A 19,966-nucleotide genomic window follows, 5' to 3' on the forward strand; every position below is an offset into this window, starting at 1 on the left:
CTGGCCAGTTGTTACAATTTAAAAATTCTGCTGAGTCTAACAAAGTACCTTCTTTACCTAACAATGATAATTGCATATATAATAATAAGTGTTATTATTATTATTTTGCAGTGGCATGATCACAGCTCGACATAGCCTCAACCTCCTGGGCTCAGACGATCCTTCTACCTCAGCCTTCTGAGTAGCTAGGACTACAGGCATGTGCCACCAAAGCCTGGCCAATTTTAAACTTTTTTTTTTTGTAGAGACAAGGTCTCTCTGTGTTGCCCAGGTTGGTCTCAAATTCCTGGGCTCAAGCAATCCTCCCACCTCAGCCTCCCAAAGTGCATCACCGTGTCTGGCCTACTCATTACATATTTAGTCAGAACTAGGACTGTGTGTTATTGTGGAAAGAGCGTGAGATTTTGGTCCAAAGAGTCTCACCGCTGCCATTTATGAGCAGAATGACTTTGGGTGAGATACCTGTCAGAGCCCCAAGTTTTCCCTTTTGGGAAGCAGGGATATGAGCCTTCCAGGATTATAATTAGGATCAATTAGATAGTGTTTGCAAAGGGTTTTATGTACTCAAAACGTTATACAAAAGAAAACTATTTTTTGTGTTATAACAATCTATAGAGAGTAGTGACTGAGCACACTAGAAGACAATGAGTTTCTGTAAGACTTCAAGTAAATGTACCACTTAATTCATTAAATAAATTCTGTCAAGGTAATTGCTGCTAAATCAGGGCTATTTCTAATGAAAACATGCGTGCATACATGTGTGTTTTGGGACCTTAATGACTATACCAGCATATTCACCAGTCACAGAAAACTGTTCTCTTGTCCTTAAACTCTGAGGATCTTGACTTTTCCGAAGCATGAAAAATCTCCCTGTGAGGTCTTTACCACACTAGGGTGCAAAATAACCACTAGTGGTCACGTCTTGTCAAGAATCCAATCTGTAGGAAGATTTAGAGAGTATTGAAGTGCAATTTCTGGCCTCCCACAGATATCTTCTAAATCCCAAAGTACAGGAAAGACTGAAAGCTTCACCTGTTTTTCACTATCAATTGCCTCAAGCTATAAATAGGTCCCAAGCTCATCTCTCTCCAGTTAGCAGCGAAGGGTCAAATTACAGGGGGCCAAGCAATAATAAAATGAATGTCAGGGTGCTTCATAGTGACAGTCAACCATCCCCACAGTGCTATTTGCTTTCTACTGTGCTGTCCTAGACTCGAGGACCCCAGCAACAATGCCTCTGTTCAAACTCGCAGGTAGGTGTGCACAGTACCTGGAGAGCTCAGGTTTTTTCGTTTGCAACCTTTCTTTTAATTGTCATGTCAGCTTTCTTACAGTTCATAATAGCCTTAATCATACATTTTAGAGAAAGACAAAACACTTTCAACTTTTGTTTGTTTGTTTTTAGTTTGGGGAGGGGATAATTTTCTAAAACTGTACCACGTGTAGCATCTTTGATGATCCCAGCAGAAAACTGTATGAGACATTTAATATCTACTCTAGTAGTTTAAACAAGGTCTGTATTGCCAGTTCTGAGAAGAGTCCTATACAATGTGTCTAGCTGTAGTGTAAGCTGAAAATCACAAGCATGACAAAATTAACCCAACCTGTGTATTCTGATGGTCCACTGTCTGGGTTTGTACACATAGAGTAGTTTTTAAAATAATAATGTTATAATTTTTTATTATAAGAACAATACATGTTGTACTGAAATAAAAGGAATTGTACCAAAAAATAAAAGTAATAAATATTCACTTAGAAAAATTGGGAAATTTAGGAAAGTAATAATTTTAAAAATCGCAACATCCCATCATAACAAAATACCCACCCTTAATGTTTTAGTATATTTCTTTTCCATCTATTTGCTATGCAAAATTAAACAGATTTTTTTTAAAACTGTGGCAATTATGTTGTACATGAAATTTTGTGTCCTGATTTGGGCAGGATAATATTTTGGCTTAACATTATGCTTAATCATTTTGCCATGGTGTCCCAAACTCTTCCTAAACACCATTTTAAATGGCTGTATAATATTCTAATTTTACTGGCTCATCCTTTAATTTTTTCTCGGTTTTGTGTAAGTATAAATATGTTCTGATAATATTTGCACCTAGAGCTCTTTCCATATTTAAAGTTGATTTTCATAGGACAGCTTCTCAGAAACGGCTCTTTGGTAGGTGTTACTAAACCGTTTACCATATCAGCTGTTTTGGTTTACAGTTTAGTTGACCAGCATCATATGATCCCAGCCTTTTTGAGCAGCTTTTTAAAAAATATTTTATGCCGGGCTCGGTGGCTCAGCCTGTAATCCCACGCCGTTGGGAGGCTGAGGTGAGTGAACTGCCTGAGCCCGCGGGTTCGAGACCCGCCTGGGCAGCGAGACCTCATCTCTACAATAAATCAAAAAATCAGCCGGGCGTGGTAGCGCGTGCCTGGAATTCCGGTTACTCGGAAGGCTGAGGCGGAAGGATCGCCGGAGCCCAGCAGGTGGAGGCTGCGGTGGCCAGGAGCGGCCACTGCACTCCAGTCTGGGTGACAGAGTGAGACTCCAACTCAAAAAATACATATATTTTATTTTATTTCATTTTATTATTTTTGAGTCAGAGTCTCACTCTGTCACCCAGGCTGGAGTACGAGGGCACGATCACAGCTCACCGCAGCCCCGACCTCCCGGGCTCAGGCAATCCTGCCTCATCAGTCTCTCGAGCAACTGGGGCTACAGATGCATACCACCGGTCCCAGATTTTAAAAAATTTTTTAATTTTTTTTTTTGGTAGTAGAGACAAGGTGTTGCTGTGTTGCCCAGACTAGTCTCAAACTCCTAGGCCCAAGCAGTCCCCTGCCTTGGCTTCCCAAAGTGCTGGGATTACAGGCATCAGCCACCGTTCCCAGCCTCTGGTGTTCTTCTCAATCACATTTTATAGAGAATATCTTTTTAAAAGTATGTATGTACTATAAGAAAGGGATTGGCAGTAGTGGGAAACTGCCAGGGGAGAGGGGGTGGGATTGGCAGTTGAGGAAAACTGCTAGGAGAGGGAGGGGCACACCTCATCAACAAGGTTATCTGCATAATCAGTGTTTGTATACCTAAACCTGAATTGTACCCTTCATCTTTATAATAAAAAAATTTTAAGAATAAAAGTATGTATATAAACTTAAAGGGACATATTGGAAAGAAAGGGAAAATGAAGAGCTGCATGAGGACCATATTTTCAAGGAATCTGATGGCAGCGAACTGTGGGCATGTTGGAAGTGAGCTGGAACAGCCCACCCAGCACACCTCATTCCTCTGCCAACCTACCTGCTTCTATCCCAAAGCGCCGATTAATAGCCACTGTGATTTCCGAAAGTTGTTCATATATTTTCTATTTTATTTTACTTCATATAGCTGAAGAAAAACGTGAGTATTCTGCACTATTTTCCCTGCTGTTTGTCAATCATTGAAGAAATGATACTGTTTCTTAATTCAGAAACATGGTTATTTTTCAGCAGTGCTTATTAAATGATACCACTGAAAGTTAACAAAGATTAATGAGGCTATAGATATCCCATAACATAGCACCTACATGAAAGACTTTTCTGGATTGTAACATATATATTTATATATTTTTTAATGAAAGTTTATATACACACACACACACACATTTTCTGAAAGAAAACTTCACAGCGCACTTATGTGACATTTTGAAATAAAAGACATAGATTAGCCAAAGGGTCAATTTATCTCCAATTTGCCTCCAACTACAGAGCAAAAAATTTTCTTGCGAATTTTTGTGATCAGATAAAATAACCCACCATCACCATCGCTTTTTTTTTTTTTTTCTTTTTTTGAGTTGGAGTCCCACTGTGTCGCCCAGGCTGGAGGGCAGTGGCACGCCCACGGCCACCACAGCCTCCACCTGCTGGGCTCAGGAGATCCTTCTGCCTCAGCCTTCCAAGTAGTTGGAACCTCGGGTGTGCACCACCATGCCCAGCTAATTTTTGGATTTACTGTAAAGACAAGGTCTTGCCATGTTGCTCAGGCTGGTTTCGAACCCCTGGGCTCAGGCAATCCTCTCACCTCTGCCTCCCAAAGCGCTGGGATGACAGGCGTGAGCCACCTCGCCCCACCTAATGAAAACCAATTTTAGATCAAACTGTAACTTCAGTTGATCTTGTGCTTTTGCGGACTGACAGCTAGTCTGCCTCTGAGCGCCTCTGTGAGGTGAGATGGAGCAGATGGAAGGTCTGCAGCCCTGTCTTCCTTGCACACGAAGGAAGGAAGCACTGCTGAGAAACAAGCATGCCTTTCTGGATCTGCGGGTGGAGAAGCAAGCATGCCATTCCTTTCCAGAGTCTTCTACTTCCTGGGTTAATAATAATAACCCCCAGCTTCTGGATAGCACTGTGGAGTGATTAAAGTATTTCTTGTTTAACCGTCATCAAAACTCTCTGAAGCTGTCATTATTATTATTAACATTTCCTTTTTATGATGTTGAGTGCTGAGGTCCCCAATAAGGACGTGGTGTGCCCGAGGCCACCCAGCTGTCAAGGGCGTCTTTTTTCACTCCTAATCCAGCGTTCTTTCTACTTCGCCATTCTTCTCGTTGCTATCCTCTTGTCTGTTTTCTATCTAAATGTAGATTGCCCTATCCTCGAGACATTTCCCCTCAGATGTCCTATTATCTCAAACAGAACTTGTTCAAAAAAGAAGTCGGCAAATATCTTTACCAACTTGAGGGAGGCATGCCCCCTTGACTCCGTGACTTCGTGACTTCACGTCGTCACCAAATGTTATCTACTCATCGTCGGAAAGATCAGTTTCACTCCTTCCTTCCCATAATCACCACCACTCCCTGAAGTATTTTTGAAAGGCAGAGCTCTTGAATTAGGAATCAAATTTCAGCTGTGGTTACAGGGAGTCCAAACAACTGGTTGATTTGGTAGAAGGAAATATCAACCACATAATTTGGGGTCATCACATAAACTACTTCTCGGGAGTAGAGTTCCTGCTTTTCAACTGTCTAGCGTGGCTTAGGGAAAGACAACCTTAGTCAAAAGAAGAAGGCTTTAAAATATGAAACAAATAAATACGGCCGTTCGTTCCCAGGCAATGAATGCTTGTCCTGGAAAAGCCAGACACCAGGCAAGGAGGATTGCGTTTCTGGGACTCCATTTCCTGCGCTGCCACAGACCCAGCATGACTAGCACCATCATCCTCACTCTCACCATCATAACCAGCCGGCCTGTTCCGTTGGCCCTCCATGGTGCACGCAGCTCTTCTGACCTCTGCTTGCCACAGTTCCTTGAGACGCATGTGCCTGCTTGCGATGCTCAAGGAGAAATGATACCATTCTGTTGGCAGTGGGGTGGGAAGGAGCTCTTAGGCCATCGGATGTATCTACCTAGTGTTTCATCTGCTCATCTGTGGATCATAGCGCTTGCCAAAGAACTACTCACAGCAACCAAAGACGATTTTCAGTTTCAGGAAGTGCTTGAGTGTAACCAGGCTGACCGAGGCATGAAGTTCAGCCAGCACAGTGGGTTTCTCTGCTAACTCTGCTATGGCAAAATGGATTTTAAAAACTGACTGACCTGTCTGGCCGTGTGGGTGATGCTGTGGATCAATGACTACCATTTGCAGGGCATGTTTCCGTCAATGCTGAGTATCATCATTTATCATTTCCTTAACAGCCCAAAGCTAACCCCAAACGCCAAATGTCTGTTTGACCAGTGCTACCAAGCTATATCATTCAACGTCATCCGGTGCTTTATTTTCCTTAAGGCATTTCCACATAAATTCTCTTAATTGGTGTCGCAACAGCCTTACGAGTGAGGTGGGGTAGATATTAGTATTCCCACTCTACGGACCAGGAAACAGAAACAGAAGAAAGTGAAGGAATTGATAAGCACAGGGCAGGGGGCTTGAACACATGACACCTACTTAAGTTAGAATTGAACATGTGGAATTTCAGAGGTCCGAGTAGACATCAGTGGGGTGGTGGTACCTTTCCCTCTGCACGCAGTATACTCTGTCATCCTGTTGGGACTGTTTCTGTCTCCTACTGGTGCCCCAGATAGCCAGATGTTTGCCGTTTATTATTGCTCTTTTGCTGGAAATACCAAGAAAAGCATTAGAGGTAATGACTATTCAGATGTAAACAACCGGGCATCTGGAGAACACAGTGGGACTTCGCAGAAAAGCAAACACTTGATGGCTGCCATCATCCTGAGGTAATTCATTGCCAAGCTAAGGGTCTCCATCTCCCCCATTTTAAGAATGAGACAAGGAATCAAGGTATGTAAAAGTAAAATTAGCTTTCCAAGGGTCACTCATTATGGAAGGCCTGTGTCCAAAGAAATGGGACTCCCAACACTAAGTAGTACATTTTATTTTATTTTTATGTATTTATTTATTTTGAGTGGGAGTCTCATTCTGTCGACCAGGCTGGAGGGCAGGGGCACGCTCACGGCCACTGCAGCCTCGACCTGCTGGGCTCAAGCAATCCTTCTGCCTCAGCCTTCCAAGTACCTGGACCTATTAGGTGCACTCCACCATGCCTGGCTAATTTTTTGATTTATTGTAGAAATGAAGTCTTGCCAAGTTGCCCAGGCTGGTCTCGAGCCTGTGGGCTCAGACAATCCTCTCACCTCAGCCTCCCAAAGTGCTGGGATTATAGCCACTGCATCTGAGCCACTGCATCCAGCCTAGGTAGTACATCTTAGTGGGACCCTTCCCTCACACAGCAGTGATATCACTGAGTTGTCAGGATTTGAAAAAAACAAGGTCTAAAGTGTGAGAGCAACACAATTACCCTGTCCTAAGAAGAAGAGAGGCCCTGAAGTACACATTCATTCCTCAGAACTCCTTAGATCACTGGTTCTCCTTAAGAAGAAAAACTCCAAGAACCAATAACCCTATCTATGTCTTCAAAGTCCTCAGAAAAACCCCACCACCATAATGGCAAGGACTGGGCCACAGGGTTGCTATGAAGTCAGACTTAGCCCTTCCAGAAACAAGTGGTCTTCCGTTAGGCGCTAGTCCTACAGGAGTCCAATCCCATCCTCAGAGCCATCCTTAGGACCCTCCTGAAAAGTGCTGTGAGAATCTGACCCACGTTTCTGAGACCAGATTTCCAAGCTATCCATGCAGAAACCCACTAGAGGGAGAGCAGGCACAGAGCTGTTCGCGGTGCTTCTGGAACCCGGGCTGGAAAACAGGGGAGCCAGGCACGCGGTAGAGTCCTTGGTCTTGGTCCCTACACTTAGCGGAAACTCCCGGATGACTTTTTGAAAAGGGCTTGAACACTAATATGTGAAAACCTCTTTTAGAAGTTGATGATGCCATGCGCAGCTTTGCCGAAAAAGTGTTTGCCTCTGAAGTTAAAGATGAGGGCGGCCGCCATGAAATTTCCCCTTTTGATGTGGATGAGATCTGTCCGATTTCACATTACGAGATGCAAGCGCACATATTCCACTTAGAGACTCTGTCCACCTCCGTAGAAGGCAAGAGGTAAGTGGCAAAAGAGCAATGTTTAGTGCATTGGCTCACAAGGAGGGGGCGAGGTCAGGGAAGACATGCTCATTCTGTCTGAATGAGGGCTCAACTCAGAGGAAGAACCCTGCCAGGGTTAGAAATTATTTTTCCCCCACTGTGTACTCCAGAGTCAGGTGCCGCTGACTAAAAAAATAAGAAAGCAGTGGGCCTCTGTCCTTATCCATATCTCCCTTGAGTTGAAGCCTCTCAAAAGAACCCAGAGACCAGGCTCAGTTGGCCTAGCCTCTAATCCCAGCATTTGGGGAGGCTGAGGCGAGTGGATTGCCTGAGCCCGCGAGTTCGAGACCAGCCCGGTCAACTTGATGAGACCTCGTCTCTACGATAAATGAAAAATTAGCTGGGCATGGTAGCTCACGCCTGTAGTCCGGCTACTTGGAAGGCTGAGGTGGAAGGATCATCAGAGCCCAACAGGTTGACGCTGTTGTGGCCATAAGCGTGCCATAAGCGTGCCACTGCACTCCAGCCTGGGCAATGGAGTGAGACTCCAACTCAAAAAAAGAACTCAGAGATACCTATGCAATTGTTTCAAATCAGTGTGGACTAACAGCAGCCGGGAACATACTCGATTTACACACAATGGTTATATAAACTGGAACTCAAGAGCCTTCACCTTTAGTCTCAGCCAGCCTCAGTGTTGTACTCTTTGACATGAATCCTGTCCTCCAGCCAGTCTGACCACCTCCTGGCCTTAGAATACAGCTCTCCGTTTCTGCCCTCATACCTTCCTGCCCTAAGATGCATACTCACTGCCTCCCCAAGCAGTCTTTAGATATCCTCTCCACAAAGTCTAGTTTCTTTTATTGGAATCACTCTAGGGTTCACTGTCTGTCACACTTTAGTCCTCACACCTATACTGACCTCTCACCTGGAATTTCCTCCTTCCAGCCCTCTCCCCATCCCACCAGCCTCACAGGGAAAAGATCATTCTGCTGTCTTTCTCTTGGTTTTATGACTTTAAGGGAAACACAACAATCTACCCACTTTAGCATCTCCCATAGGACCTAGCATAGCACTTGGGTTAAAGCAGACACTCAATAAATACTGGCTGCTTTGAGGAAACAATATTAAGTTCCAGGTACTGTGCTAGGCAGTTTAGATCCATTAAATCTCACAGAAATCTCATAAAGTAGCCATTTTCACACCACTTTTTCAGATGGAGAGATGGAAGCTCACAGAGTTTCAGAAACATAATCAAAATAACACACACAGCTTGTGTTTGCTGCAGTACCCAGGATGCCTGTTGTCCTAGGCATGGACTGCCTGGGAAGCATGGCGTCAGGCTGAAGGCTTTCTAGTATGACCCCGAGAGCCCATTGTTCCAAGGTGTCCCAGGAGGAGGGAAACAGTCTCATGAGTCTTCAATGAGGTCTTCTCGCACTGTGCTTGGATCCTGTTTCTGACACCCAACCACATTTTAGTTTTCATTTTTTGTCCCCAAAATAAAAGTGTGTCTAAAACATCCATCTATCACAACGAAACTCCCAGTGAAGATAAAGCTAGCTCTTATTTTTCAATTTCAAATCCAGAAAGAAGCGTTTCCAAGGACGGAAGACTGTTAATTTATCCATTCCGCTAAGTGAAACATCTTCCACCAAACTGTCCCGCATTGATGAACTCATTTCTTCATCTCCAACCTACCAGACCGTGCCTGATTTCCAGAGAGTGCAGATCACTGGCGACTATGCCTCTGGGGTGAGTCACGCCTTGCCACTCAGACTTAGCTGCTAGCCTATTCTAGCTTCTTACCTTCTTCCTCCTTCCCGTTGAGAAGGATGCCAGCTCACCTGCCTTCTGGTACACTTCATTATTGCATTGCAATACAATCTGGTACATCTTGTATTTTTCATACTGCTTTGATCATAATTTCTCTTCTGTCTCATTTGCTTGCACATGGAGAGCATGGGGTAGAATGCAGTAGGTGGGTTACAGAAGACAGAGGACAGATTTTGGCAAAAGGATCAAAGAGAGCAGCAGGTGGTATAGTCTGACTGATGGTGTCACAACACAAAGGGAGCCTCTCAGAGGCACAGGGGGCTCCACGGAAAAGACAAACCCAGGCAGACCTAGGACAGGGAGAAGGGTTGCAGTTTGCGTAAACTAACCGAAGAAAATAGATCGAGAGAAAGAGAGAGAGAAGAGAATAAAGGAGAGACCAGAGAAAAGAAGGAAGATGAGAGGTTAGAAAATGGGGCTATTGTTTTGTTTTGTAACACACTGAACTCTCCAATTTCACTGCAGATGCTTACACAGTAGATTATTGCTTGGAACAGATCCCAGGATGCCACAGGGATAGTAAACTCGTGTTACAAACAACTTGACCTACTGGTCTCATCCAGAACAGTTGGTCGATCAATAAATCTCTGCCACATGGACTTGCAGAATCAGCATCATATTGGTGAAACTGCTATTTAGCCATCAGTCTGTGCTCCAAATATAGTTTTCATGGCCAGTGCTGAGCCCCCTTCTCATGTAACTGACCCACTTAAGGTCAGTCCTAAGATACTTAAAAGTGACAAAACAATGAAAAGCGCACCACTCTTGCTTATTCCTTTTCTGAATAACACGGTTGCTCTGCAAATTGCAGGGGTTTTAGACACGACATCACTCAAAATGAAATGTTTACTGGTGATAAGCACATGGGAAGCACAGTTTGGAGAACTCCAGAGTTCATAATAACATAAAAACTAGGAGACAAACTTGATACCTATGTGCTTGGTGGAAACAAAAACAGGAGCCAAAAGGAAAAAGATGGGAGGAAGGACAAGGTGCACAGACGTCAAGGGGTGGCTGGTCTTCCTGTGAAAGCTGGGGGGAACCTGAAACCTTGATGGAGTCTTTGAAAAGCCGAACATGTTGCTGTACCTGCTGGCTAAACGTGGCTAAGCCGGTGGCAACACTCCACCTGGTTGCAGTCTGTACCCAAATTAGTCTTCATCGTTGTCATTTATTTACTTATTTTATTTTGTTTTATTTTTTGAGTAGGAATTTCATTGTCACACAGGCTGAAGTGCAGTGGCATGCTCATGGCCACTGCAACCTCGACCTGCTGGGTTCAAGCGATCTTTCCACCTCAGCCTTCCAAGTAGCTGGAACCACAGGCACGTGTCACCATGTCTGGCTAATTTTTTCATTTATTGTAGAGCTGAGGTTTCACCAAGTTGCCCAGGCTGGTTTCAAACCCCTGGGATCAGGCAATCCTCTTGCCTCGGCCTCCCAAAATGTTGGCATGAGCCACCATGCCTGGCCATCCTTGTAATTTAAACAGAGAGGTAAAGGGGAAATCAGTAAGTTCTCAAGATCATTAATCCCTGATACACAGGTAATCCAATTTAATCAGTCCTTACTGAGCACCTGTTCTGTGCTAGGCATTATGTGCTGAATGCTGAGAACATAAAGGTGAGTAAGACCCCGCTCTTGTCTTTGAAGACCTAATAGACTAGTAGCCTATTAGGGGGTGATGAAACAAGCATGCCATGGGAAGCAGACCGCCAGAGCTAACACCTGTGCCAGACCCTTTAGGCCAAGGTCAGCAGATCTTAAAATATGAGTAGTCAAACAGACTAGGGCCAACATCTGGACTTCAAACCATTGGGAACAAGATTATATTGGCTCCAGAGAAAGCCTTTGGGCTCTTATGAGGAGCATTCAATGATGTCTTGTTATAACTGTCTGGGCATGGAGTTGGAAATGGGGGTGGAAGAAACTGACCAGTTTAGGAAACTGCCAGCAGCTTAATAAAGCTATACTCTGGACCAGGCACCACAGCTCACGTCTGTAAACCCTGCACTTTGGGAAGCCGAGGCAAGAGGATTGCCTGAGCTCAGGGGTTTGAGACCAGCCTGAGCAGCATGGCGAGACCTCGTCTCTACAATAAATCAAAAAATCAGCTGGGCATGCCTGTGGTTCCAACTCCTTGGAAAGCTGAGACAGAGAGATTACCTGAGCCCAACAAGTTGAGACTGTGGTGGCCATAAGCATGCCATTGCACTCCAACCTGGATGATAGGGCGAGACTCTGACTCCCCCCCCAAAAAAGCTATACTCTCAGATCTCTCCGTTTTTAGGCAGAGATAAAATTCTCTCTCTCTCTCTTCCAAATCAGAGTCTCAGTCCGTTGCCCAGGCTAGCGTGCAGTGGCATGACCACAGCTTACTGCACCCTTAACCTCCTGTGCTCAGGCAACCCTTCCTTGTTACCCTCCTGAGTAGCATGTGCCACCATGCCCAGCTAATTTTTAGATTTTTTTCATAGAAACGATGTCTCACTATGTTGTCCAGTCTGGTCTTGGACTCCTGGGCTCAACCAATCTTTTTGCCTCAGTCTCCCTAAGTGCTGGGATTACAGGTGTATGCCACCGCGCACAGCCAAAATTCTTTAAAATCCTTTAAAGGAACGACTTCTCACACGATAATGTTCTATCTGTCCTCAGTTGCTGAAGGCAGTGTGTGCGTGAGAGGGCTTGAGAGATTTGTGACACCTTACTCATCCCAAAATATTTCCCTCCATGACCAATAAGTGGTTTGATTTCTCACAATTAGTCACTAATTGTCTACTAAGGTGTTGTCTTGTTCCATATGTTACCCGGAAGGAAGAAAGTATACACCATGTTAGAATGAGTTCTTTTAATCATATTTACTGGATAATCACTGCTATATAGCCAAACAAAACAAAACAAAAACAGAACTATAAGGAAACGACTCATAGGACAGGTGAGTTTCCGTAAAAAGCTAGAAAAGCTTCAGGACTTGTTCCTGGAAGGAGACCAGGGCCCAAGTCAATTTGGAAGCGGCCAGGTGGGCAGGTGAGGCTTGGGCTGGGCTGCCCCACACGGGAGAGCTGGACGCTTCCAAAGATAAGCTTTACCAGCTTCTCAGATGTTCACAGGATCGACTGACAGTCTGACATCTTTCTGGCAGGTCACAGTTGAAGATTTTGAAGTGGTTTGCAAAGGCCTGTATCGAGCGCTGTGTATACGGGAAAAATACATGCAGAAGTCGTATCAAAGGTTCCCCCAAACCCCCTCCAAGTACTTGCGGAACATTGAGGGCGAGGCCTGGGTGGCAAATGAGAGCTTCTGTCCAGGTAACATTTTCTGTTATGTAGTGTGCAAACTATAACTTTCCGTTTGGCACCTAAATATTAACTTTAAAGCGTGCTCCTAGATTATAAGTAATCCAGTCTAAAAATATCATCGTCATAGTCATCTTTGGCTCATTTCCCTTGCCACGTGCCCACTGACTCACTTGATCCAGTCTGTACAATCTCTCTTGGAACCTGTCCTCTCGGCAGTTCCCCAAATCCCGATTTAGGCTGATGTTTCTCTGTGCCCAGATTCTTGCCATAACTTCCTAGCAACTTTGCTGCCTTTCCGTCTCACCCTCTTGGTTCATTTTCACTTTGGTGCCAGTTATTAAAACACAAGTCTAAGCACATCCTCCACCGGACGAAAACATTTAGCTGCTCCCATGATCTACAAAGATCCAGTCTTTAGCCCATGCGTGAGGCCTACTACCATCTGGCCTCCTAACCACATTTTGTCTGTTTATTTTTGAGTTGGAGTCTCACTCTGTCACCCAGGCTGGAGTGCAGAGGCACCATCATGGCTCACCACAGCCTCGACCTCCTAGGCTCAGGCCTCAGCCTCCCAAGTAGCGGGACTAAAGGCACGTGTCATTACGCCTGGCTAATAATAATTATTATTATTATTTGGTAGAAATGAGGTCTTGCTATGTTGCCCAAGCTGGTCTTGAATTCCTGGGCTCAAGAAATCCTCCCGCCTTAGCCTCCCAGAGTGCTGGAATTACGGGTGTGAGACATTGCGCCTGGCTAGCTTTGAAAATTGATATTTGATGTAGCAACATGCTGTTTTACTTCTCTTATGTTCCTTATCTTCTAGTTCTCAATAGGAAATGTACAAACTTTTATCCTATGTTTCTTTTCTCACTTTGGCTGTCTTAGGCATCACTGTACACAGGAGACCTTCTGATGCCTTCCTTGCTCAGAGCATGAGTGACCATACTGGTTGACAGCAATAGGATGGGTGCTTAAAGTCTCTGACATGTGGAACATGTGTCTTCCTTAGGCTGAAGTTGTTAGCAGTGGGAAAGAGGGAACATTTATCCACTTAATCCCTTCTCAATTCCTTGTTTTTTAAAAGGTGGGAAACAAAACTATCATAAGAGTTCTAACTTTTTTAATTTTTGAGTTGGAGTCTCACTCTGTCGCCCAGGCTGGAGTGTGGTGGCATGCTCATGGCCACTGCAGCCTCGACTTGCTGGACTCAGGTGATCCTTTCACCTCAGTGTTCCAAGTAGCTGGGACTACAGGCATGCACCACCATGCCCAGCTAATTTTTTTTTTTTTTAATTGTAGAGATGGGGTCTCTCCAAGTTGCCCGGGTTGGTCTCAAATCTGTGGGCTCAGACAATCCTCTCACCTCGGCCTCCCAAAGTACTGGGATTATAGGCATGAGTCACTGCGTCTGGCCTAGAGTTATACTTCTTATAATAAGAGTTTGTTTCATATCTCCCTTTACACTGAAACCACTTTAGATGGAGCTCAGAGAATTGTTAGGGGGAGTGAAACTATTCTGTATGACATTATAAGGGTGGATACGTGTCCTTATACACATACCTTTGTCAAAACCCATAGGATTTCCAGCTCCGAGCGTGGACCCTAATGTAAACTATGGACTTTAGGTGATCATAATGTGTCAATGCAAGTTCACTGATTGTAGCAAATGCACCATTCTGATGCAGGGTGTTGACAGTGGGGGTGGCTATGTGTGTGCGGTGGAAGTATATGAAAACTGCACTTTCTACCCAGTTTTGCTGTGAACTCAAAGCTGCTCTTTAAAAGTCTATTTTTAAAAAAGACCTTAAGACTGATAAAAATTGGTTTAAATAAGGTGAATATCCAAATTCTATTTTTTTTTCCTTTATTTTTATAGACGGAGTCTTGCTCTGTCACCCAGGCTGGAGTGCAGTGGTGCAATCATAGCTCACTGCAGTCTCAAACTCCTGGGCGCAAGCAATCCTCCTGCCTCAGCCTCCCAAGAAGCTGGAACTACAGACACATGCCACCACACCCAACTAAACTTTTTTATTTTTGTAGAGATGGGGGGTTCATTATATTGCCCAAGCTTGTCTTAAATTCCTGACCTCAAGAGATCCTCGAACCTTGGCCTCCCAAGAGCTCCCAAGGGCTTTGGTCTTTATTTTTATGCAGTTATCTAATAAGCTCATAAAATGCTCTAAACAGAGTGCCTTTGATGACCAACTTCAGTTAATTACAATTATTTATAAGTAGTATATCGATTACTTTATGTAAGTAGTACTTCTAAAGAACTTGACAATCATTTTGATACTAGATAAAACATTTTAGTAATTATTTTATACTATTAATTTAGTCACCTTTGAAAAATAATGGCACAATAAACTGGGCTCAGTGGCTCAGCCTGTAATCCCATACCTTTAGGAGGCTGAGGTGAGTGGATTGCCTGAGCTCTTGGGTTTGAGACCCGCCTGGGCAGGCAAGACCTCATCTTTACAATAAATCAAAAAATTAGCTGGGCGTGGTAGCGCGCGCCTGTAATTCCGGCTACTCGGAAGGCTGAGGCGGCAGGTTTGCCGGAGCCCAGTTGGTCGAGGCTGCGGGGGCCGGGAGCAGCCACTGCACTCCAGTCTGGGCGACAGAGTGAGACTCCAACTAAAAAAATAAATAAATAAAAATAAATAAATAAATAAAAATAAAATAATTTTTTAAAAAAAGAAAAATAATGGCACGATAAATCATAGCTTAATCTGGATAATTGCAATTTATGCAGTACTGGATTCCAAGCAAATGAGATTTTACAGTTTGGTTATTTGCATGTGGTCATTGATCCTGTGTGCTAATATATTACTCTGTGTTTTATTGAAAAAGTCTTTACTCCTCCTCTGAAGAAGGGAGAAGACCCTTTCCGAACAGATAACCTTCCTGAAAACCTGGGCTATCACCTCCAGATGAAAGACGGTGTTGTCTACGTCTATCCGAATGAAACAGCAGCCAGCAAAGATGAGCCCAAGCCACTTCCTTACCCAAATCTGGACACCTTCTTAGATGACATGAACTTTTTACTAGCTTTAATTGCCCAAGGACCTGTGTAAGTGTTTAATGGAACCTACACAACAACCAACTAGCTACTACTACTACTCATAGTGAGACTATTTGTCAAATGCTTGCTATGTTCAAACCTATGTTAAACTCTTCGTGTGCTTTATTTGTCTTGCTCCTCATAATTGCTCTGAGGTAGTTATTTTTATATTCCAGTTTTATAAGCTGAGACTCTAAGAGGTAAATAACTTGCCCAGAGTGATACAGTTGGCTGGGTCAGATTAGAGCTCAAATTTGCTGACTCCAAAGCCTTAACTGTGAACAACACACTCTCCACCGACTTTTTTTTTTGAGTGAGGGTCTCACTCTGTCACCCAGGCTGGAGTGTAGTGGCACAATCATGGCTCACTGCAGCCAGACCTCCTGGGTTCAGTCATTGCTTTCACTTCAGCCTCCTGAGTAGATGAAACTACAGGTGTGCGCCACCATGCCCACCATTAAAATTTTTAAAATTTTTTTATAGAGATGAGGTCTTGCTATGTTGCCTAGGCTGATCTCAAACTCCTGGACCCAAGCGATCCTCTCACCTCAGCCTCCTAAAGTGCTGAGATTACAGGCGTGAGCCACCACACCTGGTAACTGTTAAGGTATTTTTCCAAGTCCCCCCGACTATGTCCAGCTTTGATGAAAAGATTAAGTCATTGGAGTCCAATACTTTTCAGTAAGATTAAATTTTGTTCCAATAATTACTTCCCACGAGTGATAAGAGTCCTGATAATTTTGAAATTGCCATTGTTTTTCTTAAATGTCTGAAATTTTTTGAACTCATGTAATTTTATTTTTCACAGTAAGACCTATACCCACCGGCGCCTAAAGTTCCTCTCCTCCAAGTTCCAGGTCCATCAGATGCTCAATGAAATGGATGAGTTAAAGGAACTGAAAAACAACCCCCACCGGGATTTTTATAACTGCAGGAAGGTAAACGTTTTAGCTGCTCAGAGTTAATTCCTAGGCAAAAACATTAATCCAATTAACACTTTTTTTCTGATTAAGATTTCTGGATTTTTATGAAACGGACTACGTCTGGAGGGTTAAATGCCATTATTGTTTTCCCCATAGAAGAGTTTGCCATGTTCGTGGCATAAAGAATTACAGTTATCAACAACAAAAACCTACTACTGTAGAACTTCAAGGATGTTCCTTCTAGTTCAATTTCTTCGACTTCATGACTATAAAACCTCAGGGGAAATGATCAAACATTTTAATTTATATTTTGAGTCAGGGTCTCACTCTGTTGCCCAGGCTGGAGTGCAGTGGCACAATCACAGCTCACTGCCGCTTTGACTTCCTGGGTTCAGGTGATCCTCCCTCTCAACCTCTTGAGTAGCTGGTACTACAGACATGTGCCACCTTGCCCAGCTAATTTTTTTATTTATTGTAGAGATGAGGTCTCGTTATGCCCCGGCTTGTTTAGAACTCCCGGGCTCAAGCAAGTCTCCTGCCTCAGTGTCCCAAAGTGCTGCGATTTCAGGCATAAACCATCGAGTTCAGCCTGATTAAATATTTTTGAGTTTCAGTGTCCTTATTTGTAAAATTAGGAAGTATATCTGCTCAATCGATTTCACAGGAGGACTGTGAATACCAAAGACCTAGTGATTGTGAAATCCAACCAATGAGAAACACTTTCAAGGCCTGTTCTGACCATTGAAATGATGCAAGGATGTGGGAACAGGAAAGACAAGAGCAGATATTCAGGCCCGAATCCTGGCTCAGCTGCTTATACAACCTTGGGCAGATTACTTAACCTGTCAACACTTCGGTGCATACAATTTTAATTATAAAAATATCTACCTTATAAATGCTATCACTGTGCCATGGCTTCATAATTTCAATCTTTTCCCCTTTGAGGCTGAAAGCTGTGTTTCAAGGGTAAAGAATAGTCCTCAAGAATTTTAAGCTGGGCTCAGTGGCTCAGCCTGTAATCCCGCGCTTTGGGAGGCCGAGGTGAGTGGATTGCCTGAGCCCGGGGGTTCGAGATCCGCCTGGGCAATTTGGCGAGACCTCGTCTCTACAATTAGTCAAAAATTAGCTGGGCGTGGTAGCGCGCGCCTGTAGTTCCAGCTATGTGGAAGGCTGAGACGAAAGGATCGCCGGAGCCCAGCAGGTCGAGGCTGCGGTGGCCGGGAGCGGCCACTGCACTCCAGTTTAGGCAACAGAGTGAGACTCCAACTCAAAAAAAAAAAAAAAATTTTAAGTGGCCGGGCGTGGTGGCTTATACCTATAATCCCAGCACTTTGGGAGGCGGAGATGAGAGAGTTGTCTTAGCCCAGGGGTTCAAGGGCAACTTGGTGAGACATTGTCTCTACAATAAATTTAAAAAATTAGCCGGGTGTGGTAGCGCGCGCTTGTAGTTCTAGCTACTTGGAAGGTTGAGATGGAAGGATCCCCTGAGCCCAGCAAATTGAGGCTGTGGTGGCCATGAGTGTGCTACTGCACTCCAGCCTGGGCAACAGAGTGAGACTCCGACTCAAAAAAAAAAAAAAGAGTTCTGTGTGGACCAAATAGAGGAAGAACACTGAATGCACAGATATACAAGAGAAGCAGTATTACTGTTGCATCCAACTGGTACATCAAGGTCCTGGGGGTTCTTTATCATGGGCCACCTCTACCAGCTGTCAGCTCACATCCCTATTATTATTTTTCCTTTTCTTTTTTTTTTTGAGTTGGAGTCTCACTCCGTTGCCCAGACTGGAGTGCAGTGGCACGCTCCTGGTCACCGCAGCCTCGACCCGCTGGGCTACGGCGATCCTTCTGCCTCAACCTTCCAAGTAGCTGGAACTACAGGCGCGTGCTGCACACCCAGCTAATTTTTGATTTATTGTAGAGAAGAAGTCTTGCCATGTTGCCCAGGCGGGTCTCGAACCCGCGGGGTCAAGCAATTCATTCACTTTGGCCTCCCAAAGCACGGGATTACAGGCTGAGCCACTGAGTCCGGCCCTTTTTTGGTTTTTGAGTTAGGGTCTCACTCCATAGCCCAGGCTGGAACACAGTGGTACAATCACGAACCGCCACAGCCTTGAATTCCTGGGCTCAGGCAATCCTTCACTCTCAGCTGCTCGAGTAGCTGGGACTATAAGCAAGCACCACCACGCTCAGTTCATTTTATTTATTTATTATTTTTTTTTCCAGACAAGGTCTCACTAATGTTGCCCAGGCTGGTCTTGGACCTGGACTGAAGCAATTCTCCCACCTTGGCCTTCCAAAGTGTTGGGATTACAGGCATAAGCCACCACGCCTGGCCCTGTTATTTACTCTTTTGTCCCAACCCAGTGGGATTTGCAAGCACCACAGCATAACTAAGAGTAGCACAACTAAGGCTTAGTGATGTTTTTTCTTTCTCTGAATGTACACACAGGTGGACACCCACATCCATGCAGCTGCTTGCATGAACCAGAAACATCTGCTGCGCTTTATTAAGAAATCGTACCAAGTTGATGCTGACAGAGTGGTCTATAGCACCAAAGAGAAGAATCTGACCCTAAAGGAACTTTTTGCTCAATTAAAAATGCATCCCTATGACCTGACTGTCGACTCCCTGGATGTTCATGCTGTAGGTTGAAAAGACGCTATCAGTTTCGCTCTAATACTCGAAGTCGCATGTGTGTTTCTCCTATAAGCACCCCCTTCTCAGGGCCCTCTTAACCATTTGGCTTATAATTCTGTCTGAAAGCACCACGGACAACCCTGAGGTTCACTCATTGTCATTTGGCTCAAATTCCATTCTCTGCGCCCAACCCCTTCCCCTTCCCCCAGGCCTCTCGTCCACGCGCTATTTCCTAGCTCTCTGCATCCAGGCAGCTCTGGCAACAATACACGTCTGCTCCTTTTTTCTGATTCAGGGACGCCAGACTTTCCAGCGTTTTGATAAGTTCAATGACAAGTACAATCCCGTAGGAGCAAGCGAGCTACGGGACCTTTACCTGAAGACAGACAATTACATTAATGGGGAGTATTTTGCCACTATCATCAAGGTGAGGAGGAACCGATCGGATCCATGGTGCTTGGCATGGTTCTTGAGGAGAGGGAGGAAGGGGAGGGAAGAATATAAGAGAGGGAGGGAGGAGGGGAGGGAGAGAGGGAGAAAGGGCAGGGGAGGAAGGGAGAGAGGGAGGAAGTGAGGGAGGGAGAGGGAAAGGAGGAGGAAAGGGAGGAAAGGTGCTATCGCTTGGGCCAAATGTGACACAGAGAATAGATGAATTTCTTCTGAAATGCCAGGTGTGGCCGGGCTCGGTGGCTCAGCCTGTCATCCTGCGCCTTGGGAGGCTGAGGTGAGTGGATG

General features: G+C 44.6%; 1 protein-coding gene across 1 annotated transcript; it reads left to right on the top strand.

The window, feature by feature from the left end:
• Positions 1-1,136: 1,136 nt before the first annotated feature.
• AMPD1 (adenosine monophosphate deaminase 1) lies at positions 1,137-19,684 on the top strand (the record flags this gene model as incomplete). The annotated part of the gene is given in 10 exon segments (XM_008056901.2): positions 1,137-1,188; positions 1,191-1,253; positions 3,386-3,397; positions 7,309-7,489; positions 9,061-9,226; positions 12,450-12,615; positions 15,457-15,676; positions 16,476-16,605; positions 19,043-19,237; positions 19,527-19,684. Coding segments are annotated over 10 exon segments (1,343 nt in total), but the record flags the coding sequence as incomplete, so codon positions are not given.
• Between the last annotated feature and the right edge of the window lie 282 nt (positions 19,685-19,966).

This window comes from Carlito syrichta, unplaced genomic scaffold (assembly GCF_000164805.1).
Source record: "Carlito syrichta isolate Samal-C Ts95f unplaced genomic scaffold, Tarsius_syrichta-2.0.1 Scaffold302570, whole genome shotgun sequence".
NCBI lineage: Eukaryota > Metazoa > Chordata > Mammalia > Primates > Tarsiidae > Carlito > Carlito syrichta.